The sequence below is a fragment of the Parus major genome, chromosome 15, assembly GCF_001522545.3.
Source record: "Parus major isolate Abel chromosome 15, Parus_major1.1, whole genome shotgun sequence".
NCBI lineage: Eukaryota > Metazoa > Chordata > Aves > Passeriformes > Paridae > Parus > Parus major.
This window is the reverse complement of record NC_031784.1, coordinates 6,348,091-6,364,072: the sequence shown is the minus strand read 5'-3', so window position 1 is coordinate 6,364,072 and position 15,982 is coordinate 6,348,091. Positions and strand designations below refer to the sequence as shown.

Below are 15,982 nucleotides of genomic sequence, written 5' to 3'. Positions count from 1 at the left end.
GTCACAGCTTAATTCAAGCAGCAGTTATGTGTACTGAAGGATGAAAGTGTAAATCAGCAGCAGACTGGGAAGCAGAAGCTCCTGATATCAAATGTCAGTGGAGTTGCTCCCTTGCTCTGCAACCTTTGGCAAGTCACTTGAACCTCTGGTGCTTCAACAAAGGCAGGTACAGCACTGGGTCAGGAGCAGGATTCCCATCACAGGCCACCCTCACCCTCTGTGCTTACATCTGAGGTGAACTGCAGTCCCTTCCTCGCTGTGTTTAAAGCCAACACTGGAGTTAGCACACGAGACTGGCCCGTGGATGTTTAAAGTCATGTGTGACAAACAGGCTTTATGTAATGAATTACGGTTAAGCTGCAAGAGTAAACCTGACAGACATGCACATGCATTCACATAAAGCCCAACTGTCCCACTTCCACCTGAGTGGCTCCCAAGGGAACATCTACAAAGCACAGCCAAGGTTGGGCTGTGACATGGATGAATACACCCACAGCATTTCCCTCCAGGTAGCACACGGGAGGCAGCAGAGCCCAAGGCAGTCGAGGTTAACAAAGCTGGGATCCCCACGGGCCTGCGTTCCTGCTCCTCCTCTCTGCTCAAGCCTGTGCCACTGAGTAGTCACAACTTGTTGCTAAATGGGACAATCATTCCCATGCCTAGGAATGCCACACTCCCCGTGGATTTTGCTGGGCAGGCAGAATTTTAAGAATTTGGAATATTTTCCAGTTAGTTTCAGCAAACAGAATGTAAGCCACCAACACGGGAGGTGCCAACACAACCCACTGGCAGCTGCTATTTCCCTTCCATCTTCTGTTAGGGAAAATCTTTTGGATGCCAAACCCCCTGAAGCACAGATCTGCCACCCTCACACCCAGCTAGACCTTGACTACTCCTTTTGCCACTTCCCACCTGAGGTCAGTGAGGAAAGCAAAGGGTTCCTGCATTCACTGCAGGAGGACCAGAAGACCACACGAGAGGTGGAGGTGTGGGTCTCTGAGCTAAGGGCAGCACATAAACAAATGCCACTTCTGGGTAGAATAAAAGAAATTAATTAACACTAAATTGCAGGAACTTATTTTTTTTCTTGGCAAGCCTATTTAGCTCACTGCAATCGGCTCTATGTACATTTCATATTCTAAGCTCATAATCAAGTGGGGCTGTTTCAGAACACTACATACCTGAGCCCTATTTCAAGCTTCCTTAACTGGATCTATTCCTTCCTAAAGCTACCCAAGAAGGCAGCTACCAAAGACAGAAAAACCACAAAATTACACATTCAGTACTTCTAACCATTTCTTCACCCTAGAAGACTTTTAGAGGATATATAATCAAGAAAAAGAAAATGGTTAGGCTTAAAAACTGGCTCAGCAAGTTTGCTATCAAGAGCCTTGCCTGGGTTTGTACTGTGGAAACACCCTCAGTACTCACACCTAGTTCTCAATCATGAGATGATGATTAATACCAGCATTAGATCATCCTCAGCAATTGCCAGGGCTTTCTGCAAGGTTCTTGCTGGATTAAATCATTGAACAGTGCTCAGCACCTCTAAGCAAGCCCTTGAAACCTGATGCTGGCATCCACCCTGGGCACCTGACCTGGCACATTCATCTGGCATGATGCAGAAATACTGACTTGGATGGAGTCACTTCTCTCATGTCCTCTGTCTGAACCAGCTCGTTGTGCTCTGAGTCAGCTCTGAGCTGATGTACCAGTGCTGTTTCCAAATCCAGACAAGTCTAGGGATGATGAGGTTCCACAACTTAAGGCTCACAAGACCCAGACTCCTACAGCAATGACCTCCTCTCTTCCTTCTTGAGGTTGAAAAAATAGTGTTGTATTCTCCTGTATGGTAATAATCATCATGTCCCCTGCTGCTTTTCTTCTGTGTATTGCAAACATTTTAAAAACGAAGTAAAAATTATTTTCTCCCTGTTAGAGATAAGCAGACACACAAAAGATGGCTAAGCAACTAATCCTCTTGCCCAACAATCTAGTAGCACAACTCAGTAGCAGAAATCCTTTAAACTCAACAGCTTTATCTACTAGCACTACTGGCAGGAATATGGTCTCTCCTCCTCTCCCAGACAGAGCTATTTTTTGAGGAGAATGAGGAGAAGGGCTTTTAAAATATGTGTCTGGAAATATAAAAAAAAACCCAACTCAGATACCACATACCATCATGCTAGAGATCAAGATTTGTATTCAATACAGAAATAAACCATGTACAAGTTAATTCTTTACAGAGTGACTACTAGGTGAAAGACACTATCTGATAGTGAGAAAGAACGTATTGCTTGCTTGATTTTTATTTTAACATATGTAGTTCAGCACTGGAAACAGCCCATTTATTGGACAGGTAGACAGAAAAGATTGACTTCTACCCATTAAATCCTAATTCTGTCAGAACAAGCTCCAAGTCAAGAAGTGTGTCAACACTTAACCAGGAATTAACTAAGGACTCCCATTTGTGCAGTTGTATTAGCAGCCTTTGCTGCAGGAAGCAAGTGGAAAAGGCCTTCAGCTTTTTAGCAGGTTTAGCAGATCCACCTCAGGATCATCACATCTCCACAGGTCTCTGAATGACAGGATACACCTGATCAATGTGGGTGCTGAGTGCTGCAAAAATCCTCTCCTTTCCTACATCCTGCAAGTGCATACAGCTGAAGCAGTACAAATTCCTGATATTGCCTATGTAAGTTACAGACATTCAGCCAAAATAAATAAATAATAACCATGAGGAAAACAAGCACATGACGCCACAGAAGGAAGCCTCTGGAATGATCAGAAATCCTATTTTGAGTCTCATTAATGGAGCACAACAAACATCCTAAAACAGCTTGCACATTTTATGTGCCTGGATCTATCAAAGTAAAAGAAAGACATTTATCCTAGTGAAAGTGATCAGAATATGAAACTAGAAATCAGAGTAAACTTGGTATGTGGGATTTGTGTAAATGCTGAGGTGAACAAGGAGCATATTGCATCAACAAGTCACTGGGATTTAGGCTCCCAATGGACTGAATCCTTATGGGGGCAATTTCAGCCCCATCCAACCTGGACTTGGGCACTTCCAGGGATGGAGCCACAGCTTCTCTGGGCAGTCTGAGCCAGGGCCTCACCACCCTCACAGGGAAGAAACTCCCAACACAGTTTATCCTCTTCTGCATTTTTTCATTCACAGGAAGAACACATACATGTCTTCAGACTTCACACACACCAAGCTTCAAGCCACTGAAACAGTCCCCTAGAAAAATAATCATTTGTGATAACCAGTTATCGTTAGACTGTAAATAAATTTCTATTCTTCGAGTACAGTGGCAGGTCAGTAAATGCTGAGATCCAGAGTGGTGATAATTATATAGCCAAAGAAAAGTAAAGAAAAAAAAATGCAATTCAAGCAGCTAGGACTCAAAAGCTGCAGGAATAAAATTGGGTTTTTGAAATCATCTTTACAAAGCTACGTGATAGTTGGATGAACACAAAGCACTATAAAGACAGCCAATTCCTGAAAAATATTATTTCCCTGTTTCTTGGATCAGTAAAACCCCTACTAAATACCAAAATATCTGCTTTTGGCTCTGCCTTAGGCTTATGCCTATTTGAGATGACCCAAGGTTGTCATATGACAATGCAGTTCTTACTAAATAACACACACACAAAAAAAACCAAACCCCAAAACCCCCACCAACACCAACAAAAAACCCACCACAAAATACACTTCTGAGTTGTTTTTTCTCTGGGACAATGCAGACTTTATTACATCTGCTATTACAACGTGCCTATAACCATGTTCTCTAACAAGCAGCCCTAAGGTCAAATATGTTCCTTGATCAATTTACTAGAGGTCCCTGGTGCTGCTGCTGTGGGTAGACTGTCTGGGGAAAAAAAATAATCCCTTTATTCCTTTGCTTTGCTATAAAGAAAAAAAAAAAAAAAAAGCTGTCACAAAGACATTTTTCTTCTCCCTCTGCTCTTGACAAGTCAGGTAAACAGGGAGGGAATACCCAGCATTTGTACAGGCACATAAAACCACACTGTTTATTTACCGAGCTACTCAACGTGGCAGGATGATTCAGAACAAGGCTAAGGGGATTGGGAAGATGTCTTAGCAAAAAACCTGCTTTTGCATGAGGACAAATAAAGAGCACTCTGGATGTGTGGTCACCTTTGTACGGGAATTTAACAGTTCAGTACATTGCTACAGTCAAATAACTCTGACAAGCAATAGCACCAATTCACAGATGCAGTCATCACATTAACCCTCTCCTAGTTTTGTCACTAAAGCTGTGACTGTTGGCCTGGTTTTGCTCAACACACCAGTATCAACCAGTAAGTAATAACTCTGCCCAGAAAATCAGATGTGACAGTGGCAGACTTGCTACAGAAATCACTTCAGGCTTGCATCCAGCAGCAGGAAAGGAGTTAATCTCATTGGCCACAATGCCTGAGTACCACTCTTACTCATGCCTGACTGCATGACTTTGGTTTCATATGCTGTGATTTATTTCTTTTCACTCTGTGTGAGGGTTTTAGTCACAGACTGGCACTGATGGTAACGGGAACCATCCCATGCAGCCCCCAACCTGGAGTGGGTCTGGAGCTCCACGTGCCTCCAGTTACTTGTGGGCGATTCCAGGGATTGTCTTTGCTTATTCCCTATGGCTGATTCCCATCCCTTCTGAACAAGCATGCTAAATCCTGCAAACAGCCCCTTAAAAGGCACTCCCCTCAAAAGAAAAAAAAAAATTACCCTTTGCTAATGGCCTATAATGGATCTAAATAAAGCCTGAGCTGTTCCTTACTCATGCATAACTGCATTGCTTCTGTTCCCTTCACACCCTGCCCGCTTGGCAGAATTTCTAGAAGGGTTTTAGCATGGACAGTTGAAACACCCACATACTGCCTGAACTAAAAAGCTTAATCCTGGAGCACCTTTTTCCCTGTGTGATAGCTAAACGTGGTTTTTATTTTGGTTACACTGGTCCCATCTGCACTGTCAACTTCAGCCTGTGAAGACTGAACTCCAACCACACCCCCACACAGATCAGGACAGCATCTCAGCCAACACAATGGCCAGAGAAGGTTTAAAATCTGGCAGAACTCCAACCCTCACATTTCACATGGCCAGAATAGAATTCCCCCTAAAACAGCAGACTCCACATGTAAAATCCCAAAGTCACCACACCTGGTAATTCATCAGCACACACACCTTGGTGTGCTCAAAAATCAGGACATGGACAAAAGACAAGCAGAGCCACAAAGAAAAGTTGGCAGCTTCTTCCCAGACCACACATTCCCACCCTGGTGCCATGTCCTGACACAATTTTAATCCATCTTTCTCTTTAAGCAGAGACAGCACTGCCACTGACGATGATATGACAGTGACAAAGGAGGGCTGAAATTCAGACCCAAATTGTTATTCCCCTCAGCTAGGCAGTTATGCACAAGAAACACTGCTTGTAAACACTTCTTTGTCAAACACTCAATTACAAGCTGCTTTATGAACAAAATGAGGCAGTCACAAGGAAAGTGAGAGACGAAAATGGGGAAGCAATCTCCAGTGGCTCTCAGCCATCACACCACCATGGCCCAGGAACATTTCGGGTCACACTGCCAGCCCCTCTGACAGAGGGCATGGACACGTGGTGGGAAAACACCAAATCCAGCTCTGCAGAACGGGGTTTGTGTTTTGAGACCTCTGCTTTGTTCTGCTGTTATGGTTATTTCCTATGCAGTAAGGAAAGAATAACTGGTTTATTTTTATATCGTGACTTTCTGCAGTCTGAAGCAGGAAGAAAAGGAGCACATGTACAAATGTGGAACAAGTTCAAAGCCCTCAGTTCAGGCACCACTCACAATATGACTCTCTTTGTGTCATCCCCATTTACACCTTTATACACTGAAACTGCTCCATGTGAGCTAAAAAGTAACTGGAAACTGGAACATTCTTTTTTTTTTTTTTTCATGTTAAAGCTACAGATTGACTCCACATCCACAATGTCCAGCTGAGCCACCTCCAGCTTCTATCCTAAAAGGACTGAAGCTCTAACTCCAAGGAGATATTTCTGACTGACACTATAGCCAATAAATGTCATGTTAAATTGTAAAATATTGCCCTATGACCACTTGAAAGTTTTGAGAGCCAACAGAAAAACAAGTTCATGAGATTGAGTACTACTTTCCAGGAGGCTGCAATGTTACAGCATCACAGGGCTGTTCATCATGGCACTGGTATTTTCAAGCTGCCCTGGACAGCACCCCCTATTTGATCCACTACCTCATCTCTGGATTCTTTTAGCAATATTATTCCAGTGGATAAGATTTCCCCAGGAAATAATTTTTTCCTTGTTTTTAGTATTCATTTCAATGAGTCAAGGAGAGCTGTAAGAGAAAATGTCAGAGCAAAGTGAAACCCATTGCTAATCTTCAGCTTTAACTGGAAATGGATCTGCAGATGAAGGAAGAATCCAGCCTGTGCTCCTTTCCCTGGAGCTGAACTGAAACCCTTTAAGCAGAAGAGAGTGGAATGGGGAAGAAAAGGTGAAGCTAAACTATATTATTTTTTTTTAATTAAAAAACTTGCACATATTTACACCATTGACTTTAGACACCAACACTCAGAATCCAGTAGCTACCCAAAGAATACTTTGCTTTGTAATCTCAACAATTCCAACTGCAGAAAAAGCAAACTTGAAAGACAGCTACCAGAAAGAAGAACAAGCCCAAACTTTTGCATGTAAGGATAACGAGAGTTTACAAGTATAATTCCTAAAATTAACACACGAAACCTTGCTAGGATTTCTTCTTTTTTTTAATAAATTACTTTCAAGGCTCAACTTCAGAAAAATTTTAGAATCAACTCGGAATGCTAATAGCTGGAAAAACCTACATACAGACATTAACATATTTCACCTCCTGACTGTACCTTAGGACTCTCCCAGCCAGTAAGTTTGGAAGAGCTTTAAATCTATCACAAACCCCTGCTGCCTTTATTTATTTTTTATGTTTCTTTAAGACAAAACATTAGGGAAAATAGACTGATTCTGCCAAAACAATTGTGCAACGGCATTCACCTGAACAGCTACTAATAACCTTGCTTGCAGGAAAAATGCAAGTGCTTATTTTACCTAAGAGATGCCTTCAAACCAAAGATGTGCTCAGTCAAGCTGTGTATATTCTCAACAGCTCATGTAAACCATCCATCAGGCAGAAGCATGAAAATTATCTCCCTTAAGAACCCACAGAGAAAGAGGCTGAGGGGTGTGGGTAACACTGCCCGAGGCTGCAGTTTGGGAGGCGAGAGCAACTGAGAGGTGGAAAACAGCATCATCTTTGATATGCTTCCACAAGGAAAGCCAAGTCAGCTGGACCAATGCCACTGAATGACTTCAGGCAAAGACTGGCAGCTGCCAAAGCAATCCTGCTACAGCTCCTGGCACACTGGGTATCTCAGCCTCCACGGCCAGCAGTCAGCAAGGACAAATTCTGCATGAGCAAAGTAACAGTACCTCGTGAAGAAAGGTATTTATCCTGCCTCAACCACATGTGACATTGGGATGTCATTTTGTTTGTTTTAAATCAGCTGATTTAGACTGGAGAGGCACAGATAGTTTAGTCATCATACTGATAAGTGTGCTAGGAGAAGAATATTGGCTGTCTGCATCAATTGTGCTTATTTCACACCAACAGAAATACCTGTGATCATCCCAAATATCACTGCAGACATGTGATATTTGCATGCAAGCAGAGGAACAGAAGCTACAATTAGGTAACACATCCCAGCCTCTTCTGCAAAGTTAGCTAAAACATTGGGCAGCTAGTGCTTAAATCAAAAGAAGTGACCTTTTAGATGCTTCTTGTCCAAATCAGAAAAACAACATCCAAAAAGACTGTGGGTTCTTCAGGGCCTGCAGCATCCACACTGAACCCAGGAATAAGGTCTCTACACATCTCACAGGACACCTGGAACATGTCCTGTCCCACAGTATGAAGAGATGTACAATAAAAACTGCCAGCCACGGCTCTGAATCCATTAAAATAGCTCACACTACTGCATTTTTCAACTTGCTAAAATCACAAGATCCAAAAGAAGTGTTCTATCTTGGTACCTTCTCCAAAAGAAATATACAAATAAAGTGAGACGAAGGAAGAAGTTAAAGAGGACTTAGTGCATTGTGTCAACCAATTATATCAACAGAGAAAAAGACAGAAGTGGTTATAGCTTCCTGTAAATTACTTCATGTAATTAAATCCCCTTCTCTAAATTACAGACCATTTAGCTCTTCTTTTATAACAATGTAACCAATGACCACCAACAACCTTTTTTATAGCATCTAATGCCACATAAGCTGTTAGCAATGAAATTTCCTTTTTATTTCTCCCTTTCAAAAGAAGCTGCTGTAATGAGATTCATTCACAGCTACACACAGACTGTCATGGAGAAGAGAGGATTGCCTTGTTTCCCTTTATTCTGCTCCTCTCTGGGGCTAAATTTAAGCAAATGTGACCCAAAGTCCTTATCTGTCATCTAAATGCAGGCAGAGAAGTTAAAGGTGACCAGCAAGAGTTTTAAAGCATGCAGCTTATAACTGGTTTGATTCTCCACACACAGGCATGGCTTAACTATCTTCCTACCACTTGAATTTTCTGACCTGTCTTGACTTTGAAACCACCAGGAGCATCAGCTCAAGACATGTTTGCAAGCCCCTGTTTGCTGGGGATGAGTCCTGTCCGGTGGGAGCTGCTCCCCCTGGACTGCCCCTGTAGGAAATGCCTGTGCCCCACTCCAGAAAAGCCCATGGCAGTAAAATGCTGGCCAGGTGAGCCAGCCCTGCCCAGCACAGCAAGGAGCTGCACTCAGAGGCAGCTGAGCCTCTCTAGAAGAATCAGGAGAGCTCTCTGAAAGCAGGGACAAGTGGGGCACATGGAGCAGCAGTACTGACAAGGGAGGGGCAGCTACAAAAGGGGAATCCACTGGTCCAGACAAGCATTTCACTCTTCCTTTATCTTGAAAAAGATAAAGCCACATTCTTCCACATATCACACTTCCACCAGCCAAAACATGCTCTAAATCACTGTTCAGAAAATAGTATTTGCAATGTAATAAAAACCAGCATATGCTTCTGTTTCATTCTTCAGCATTAGTCTAAAAATAGTTGGACACCCTACAATTCTATTAAGCATAATCTCTTCAATTTATGTTTCCCTACCAGAACTGCAGAGGGTTTTGAAATATATTTTTTCTGGCTTAAGCAAAGGCCACCTCCTGTCACAGTTCGCAGAGGGTTTATGGCACTGTTTTGCACTGCTCCTGAAGCAGTGTGTTACAGAAATCTGTTCTGGAAGCCCTGCTGTAGCTCTCCAAAGGTGGCTGCAATCCCATGATGAAGTTACCTGTGCCACAGCTATAATGCAGACTTTAATGGTCTAAAGTTGGTACAGCATTTTAAACAAACTACACACACTGCAAAATTCTCCCTCTTGTGGCTCTGCAGCCACTTCAAGAATCTTGATGAATTCTTGGATAAATTCAGCAAAAACAACAACTTCTTTGCAGTAGCAGGGTTTCATTTGGAAAATAAACATCCACTTTTTATTTACAAAGGGTTTTTCCTCCTCCTGCCACTGCTGTGCTATGCCCACTGCTTCCCTCTACTTTGATCCCGAAAACAGAATACCAAGTGCCTAACCAGGACTTAAAGCAGATTTTTAAATTAGTTCCTGACAGTGCAAACAGATTGCTATTGATTGAAATGAGGCTGATTTTAGGCCTTGGATTAGCAAAGCTAATGCCTGGATGCTGTGTTGCCCATTTCAGTGCTTTGCACCGTTGCTCCCCAGTGGTTTCCCAGGCAGCTGTGGAACCTCTGCAGCTGCAGATTAGCAGGGCAGGGCCATCTGTGGCTGCAAGGAACAAGGGCCTCCTCCCAAATCCCCGGGGCCAGGACCCTGCTCTGCACCCTCACCAGGAGCTTTGGAACCAGCCAGGCTGTTCATAAAATCAGGAGGGAGCTGCTGTTTGGGAAGGCTTTGCTGGAGCCTAGCACTGCGACTCACCAAGCCCAATGACCTCCACTGCCAGCCCCGTCCACTCTGGATGGAACCAAAGCTCTGGGAGAAGCCAAACCCTGGCTTTCCTCTCCAGACAGCCAAAGTCTGGGGCAGGGGCTTCATCCAGGAAATTCACCCAGGTAATTCACCCAGGTAATGGCACTGCCTTATCAGCCCTGCTCCCCCAGCTAACACAAATGCCTGCTTAAAAGAAATCGGGCGTGAGAGCTTTCATGTCCAAATTGAACATTCTTGTTCTTACAAAGGTAGAAATGGATCCTGCTTTTAAGCAACATTTTGCTGATTAAAAGAAAATGGACTTTTTTTCCTCTTGCTTTGTTGTTTAGTTTCAAAGAACGTTTAAATAACAATATCTGCTAACAAAAAGGGTAACATCAATTAGAAACAAAAAGAAACTAGTTTGTATAATTTCAGCCTTCAAAAGCAGTGAAATGCAAACACCAAAGCAGCACAGACCAAACCAAACCAATCCCCAAAACCCACATTAAAGGCAACCTTTCTTCTTTTTCTTTTTTTTTCTTTCCTGTACGCTGACTGACTAGAATTCTTTGGGTTTTAGTAGCCTGAGATACTGAAGGTAACAGAATAATTTACTTTTATATCTAGACCCTCTTAGACACAACTCAGCTTCCAAATGCTACATTATTAAGACATGGAAGAACAGGCATATCCATGTCCTCTGGCTAAAGACAAAGACTCCAAAGGTTATTTTTCAGACTCCCTCTCCTACGTGGCTGCTGAAGCTCAGCTAAGAAAGGGACATTTCAGTCTCTGAACTGTGCACCACTAAGCACACACTGCCTCCAGCCCACCAGTGGATTCAAATCCAAGCATGATAAATACTATTTATCATTATCTGAAAAATACAAGTAGAACTCAAGCAGCTACACGGTCCTATTGCCCAACTGTCAGCATGAGCAATATGATGCCAAAGGAAATTTTCCACAGTATTTCATTATCCAGATGAGTTTCTAGACCGTTTCCCTCTGTCTGGGAAAAGGCCCCACAGCCTTTCAGTACCACCACCACACACAAATGGGGCCAAGGGTATGTAAATGGCTTAAAAAGGAGCTATCAATTTTCACCTAGACATCAGAAGAAGCAACTTGCATCCTGGATGGAAAAAATGACTTAGTGTATCACCTTTAGCTCAGATCAGCAGTAACCTGGAGCACAGCCCTCCTGGGGGGCAGGGAGGGTGTTATATCCATTAATGAATGTTGGATAACGAGATGATGAGCATCACAGAGAAACCACATGAATAGCTAATCAAACTTGTTAATGCAATTTAGCAGTTCCAGTCCAGCAAGAGCCACGGCAAGGCGATCCATTAATCCCCGATGGAGCTCAGCAGTTTGGGGAAGGCTGGGCAGTGAATGAGCCTCGGGAATGAGCTGTGCTTTCCCTCCCTGCAGGAAGCTCTGCTCAAGTCACAGAGATGTCACCTCTGGAGCAACAGGACCGTGTTCACTCCCCTGCCCTCTCCTTCCAGGCTCCAAAGCCAGCACGCTATTTCTGAGCACTGAATACGTGCTACACCAGCCTGCTCTCCTCAGCTTCTCTGAGACTCTCCCTCATCTCGGGTGATTTAAACAGTGGGTGAGAAAAGGAAGGAGGAGGTGTAAGACACTAATCTTCGTGACAAATGACTATTTGCAGAACACTGTGTTATTACAGCCGCACTTAACATCTAAATATATTCAACACACCGTGATGCTCCCAAGCTGACTAAACAGAGAGCCTGAGGTTAAGCTACCTGGAAATACCAGCAACTCCTTCCTATGAGCCCCAAGCCTTTTCAGAAGGTGGTCATTGTACAGAAAGGGCAATGGGTTCTAAAGCCCAGGAAAAATGGTAAAAAACCCCAAAATCCCAACTGTTCTACATCCACAGTGCTCAGACATTCAGAGGAATAAGCAACTCCAAAAACGAAACCAGAAAAGGGAAGAACAGCTCAACTAAAGTTAATCAAGGACTCACTCCAAGTTCAAAGAGTGACTCTCCAAAAACTAGAATATAGGACACATATGGGAGCACTAAGAGGTTTCATCTTACATGTATCTATCACTTAATCTAATCAAATTATAAATCTGACCCTTTAAATCCCTTAAAGAGGTGAGGGGCTGCTCTCCCACACTAGCACTGTCTGCACTTTGGGGAGGATTCCTTTCCCCCAGCCACTGGGTTAATTTTGAACTGGACCTTTTGAGAAGGCAGTGGCTCAGCCTGCAAGGAATGCTCCTGTGCTGGAGGCAGGTTCAGCCTTTCAGAGGGGCTGCTTTTACCCAAGGCCACTCTGCTACACCAAAATACACTCCAGCTTTGAACACTTTCTCAGCTCCCTGACGTACCTGATCCTGATGACTGCCAAGAGCTTTTTTTGATCCCTAGAACAGCAATTTCAAGTCAGCACTTTTCCTTGTGTTCATGACTTGATAGCAGCCCCAAACTCTGACATATCTTGGACAAAACAACCTAGACTACTTGAAATGCCTTTTTCTCCCTCTGCTTAGTTACAGCAAGAGATAAATGTGTTTAAATGATTTTTATACACAGTTGAGAGTAATAGGCTGGAAAGGACGGATTGGTTCTTGCAGCCCTCTCCCCATAGCCTGAGGTACAGAACAACCAAATATTCAGGAGCAAAGCAATCTGGATGCTTTGTCAAATGGAGTGAAGTACAAATCTAATTTTCTAAACAAAGCAGACAACCTGGCACTGAAATCAGCTTACCACTTTGCACCTCTCTACAAGGATTAGCAGAATGCCATAATTATAATGCCCAATTTGATTTATTAGAGGAGGCTGCATAGAAAAGATGACAATTCAATAGCATTGTAAAGAGAAGAGATGAGAGTAGAAGGAAAGCTTCAAATTGAACAGTAATTTCTAAGCAACATCTCAGTATAATTAGCATTAATTACAGTAAGCTATCCAAATTAGGTATAAACCTATGTTTAATAACCCTGAGATGCAAAAATCACCCCCCAAATTCCAGGAAACTTAATATTACAGCCAATTTGTCTAGACAGCTTGGCAGGAAATGCCAGAATTTTATGTGTGAACTTTGTGGTTACTAAAAAGAAGTAAAAATTATTGAACTTGTCTATATCATTTGCATAATGAGTTTGAACTAAGAATAGCCTATTTATGTAGTTTAGATTTTGCTGCTACCTTCATCAACCTTACAGACTTCCAAACTTGTGAAAATTGTATCAGCTAGGATAATAGCAGGTATTTAAAAAACCTCCCTTTCCAACAAGAGAGGAATTCTAAGTGTGACTTATTTAAAGAGGCACCATGTATTAATGAGTCACTCATCACAGGTTTTCTTTTATACTCTTTATGCAAGCTCCTCACTCTTTTTAGAGTTTGTTACCTATCCTTACAGGTTAAAAAAAAATTAAACAATGGAAATTGAATTCAGGTTTTTATGAATGTGGCAGCAAATCCCCTATTTAATCACTGATGGCAGCCAAATACTACTCAGAGGAAGTAAGTAAAAACATCCTCATTTTTCAAAATTCATACAGCAATAAACTAAGGCAGCAGAGTATGAGAGAAATTGGAGTCTGCCAGTACAACAAAATCTCTTACTCCAGAGGTTTCTATGGAAGTGCCATGAAATCCCTTAGTGGACACAACTATGTGAAACTGAGTTTTAAATTTCATGTAGAAGATGTCACTGTTGACAACCTTTTCCTCCTGCAGGAAGAGAGAACCCCCCCCAGACTGTCTCACACATCCACAACTATGCAAATCCCTGCCATGCACTGCATTTCTTGCAGTGTAATTTTAGAACTGAAGAAACAACTTCCACCAGACCATGAGACCATTTTTCTAACTTAAAATGTGATGAGCCCTTCTAAATCAATAGGCTGAAGCACAGAGTATGTGGTGGAGAAGTTATAGGGGAGGGCTGCAAGACATAACCTTCATCATCTTTTTAAATATTAAAGTATTGTAAGTCTGAAAAAACATTTCCAGTAACTGGACAATTCAATCTTTGGCTGTCTGGCACACACACAGGATTAGTTTCACGGAACAGAAGGTGGCTTGAGTTAAACAGCTCTTTTTCTGCTGGAGAAATGGAGAATAAAAACCACTTTTTCATCTTAGTGTGTTTCTTAGCTTGGAACAAATGCTGGAAGGTCAAGTACACTGGCGTTCCCACTGGCTGCCACTTGGCACCCTGTTAAGGACAACTGGGAAAGTGTCCACGGAGAGATGCTGCTGGGCCATGGGGACTGCCAACCCATGAATGCACACTGAGTCACTAACAAACCTCCCTGCTGAGCAGCAGTTAACTGATAAAGAGCCTGCCAGCCACAGTGCCTTTTCTTTGTCACCTGACCCTCTACACACCGGCTCAGATGGAGTCTCTGGAATAATTCCCTCCAGCATGACAACTCTTCATCCATTAATACTCCACCACATTTTAGAAGGGTACACAGGAAAGACTGCCCAGAGCACAACTTCCTGAAAAATTACTTTCCACTTTTAAAATGCTTGGAACAGTCACTCCTCCTCAGCACTCTGTTTTGGGGGTAAGTGAAACTCGAGTCATGAGATGGACATAGAAGTTTGTAACCTGCAGGTTCACATTGCCCAGCTTAAATCCTCCAAAGGAGGATTATCATAACCAAAGGAGAGGTTATGATCTGATGGACAATTTCTACTTCTGTTCAGGACCCCAAATCTACTGTGTGAACCACTGCACTGTATCAAAGCTGCAGGACACAAAGGAGGTCTGCTCCTTCCTTCCTACATTACTCAGTACACCTGGATTCCACTTCAGCTCATGGAACCTGCCCTCAACACAGGATCTGTGCACTCAGCCACAAGTCTTCTAAGAGACTTTGTTTTCACCAGCACAGGTTACCAGAGAAGCCATTTACATGGACAACCTCACCTACCAGCAAGGACATCATCTCACAGTGGCCAACACCACGACAGTCGCCTCAGATGAGAAGTATTTCCCTACCTGTTTGGACAGCTTCAAGGGAAATTTCTTCTTCATCCGTTCCTTGCCTCGTTCTGCCTCTCTCTCCGAGCTCCCCGCATCGTTGTTATGGCCATTTTCACTTGGCTCAGCAGATACACAGTTTTCAGATTCTCTAGGTTTCTTGCCTGGATGCCTCTCCCATTTCTCCTTCCGCTCCTGAGGCTTTAGTGACATGTCCTTCTGTAAAGGAGATGAAAAAAGAGAATGGTAAGTTCTTTCAGTTCTTTGTGGCTACCTTTAAGCATTAAGCTGCATAAATACTGAATAAAAACACAAACAAGACTGTATTTTCCAGAGATGACTTACGATGAAGAATAAAACATGCACAATGCAAACAGTAATTTTAGATTAGATTAGGATGAATATTCTCCAGGCTATGTGTTTGATTAATTTCAGTGACGCTGGAGCTGGGTATGAAAATGAGCTCACATCAGATTAATTCAGAAACCATACGTCAACAGCACATGAGCAAATCAGCATCCTGAAGGGAAGCCTTAAACTGTTCAAGTGAAACAGAGGTGGGTTTTATTTTGTTTCTGATCCGAGAACAAAACATATCAGACCTGCCCCTTGGGGCTGACAGTCTCTGATTCACAGCAGCATTCATATGGAGAAAGGCATTTCTAAAGCCCTACCAGGAATTCCCTGAGCCAGAGAGATCAATGGGATCCAAACACACAACAGAGGTTGAACACTTCTAAGTGTTAAGTGTCTGCCCTGAACCAGGCTCTAACACACAATCTAAGCACAGTTTAAAAGCAGGTATGTCATGTCATAATGATTAACACTGGAAGGGAGATCAGAGAGGTGAATTACTCCTGCTATCCCTGGCCTCTCTGAGGACTGAAGTTGAATTCCCAGTGAGACACGGTACCAAACTTCCTCTCTATGCACACCATGTGG

The 15,982-nt window shown here is 42.9% G+C and overlaps 1 protein-coding gene across 14 annotated transcripts in view; it reads right to left on the bottom strand.

The window, feature by feature from the left end:
* Positions 1-15,277, bottom strand: part of FBRSL1 (fibrosin like 1) — a 367,873-nt gene extending 352,596 nt beyond the window's left edge. For all 14 annotated transcript variants that reach the window (XM_033518104.1, XM_033518111.1, XM_019008372.2 and 11 more), the window contains exon 1: positions 15,059-15,277. In XM_033518104.1, the coding sequence (XP_033373995.1) occupies positions 15,059-15,253 (195 nt within the window). In that variant the 5' untranslated portion in view covers positions 15,254-15,277. The remainder of the gene's footprint in view (positions 1-15,058) is intronic.
* Between the last annotated feature and the right edge of the window lie 705 nt (positions 15,278-15,982).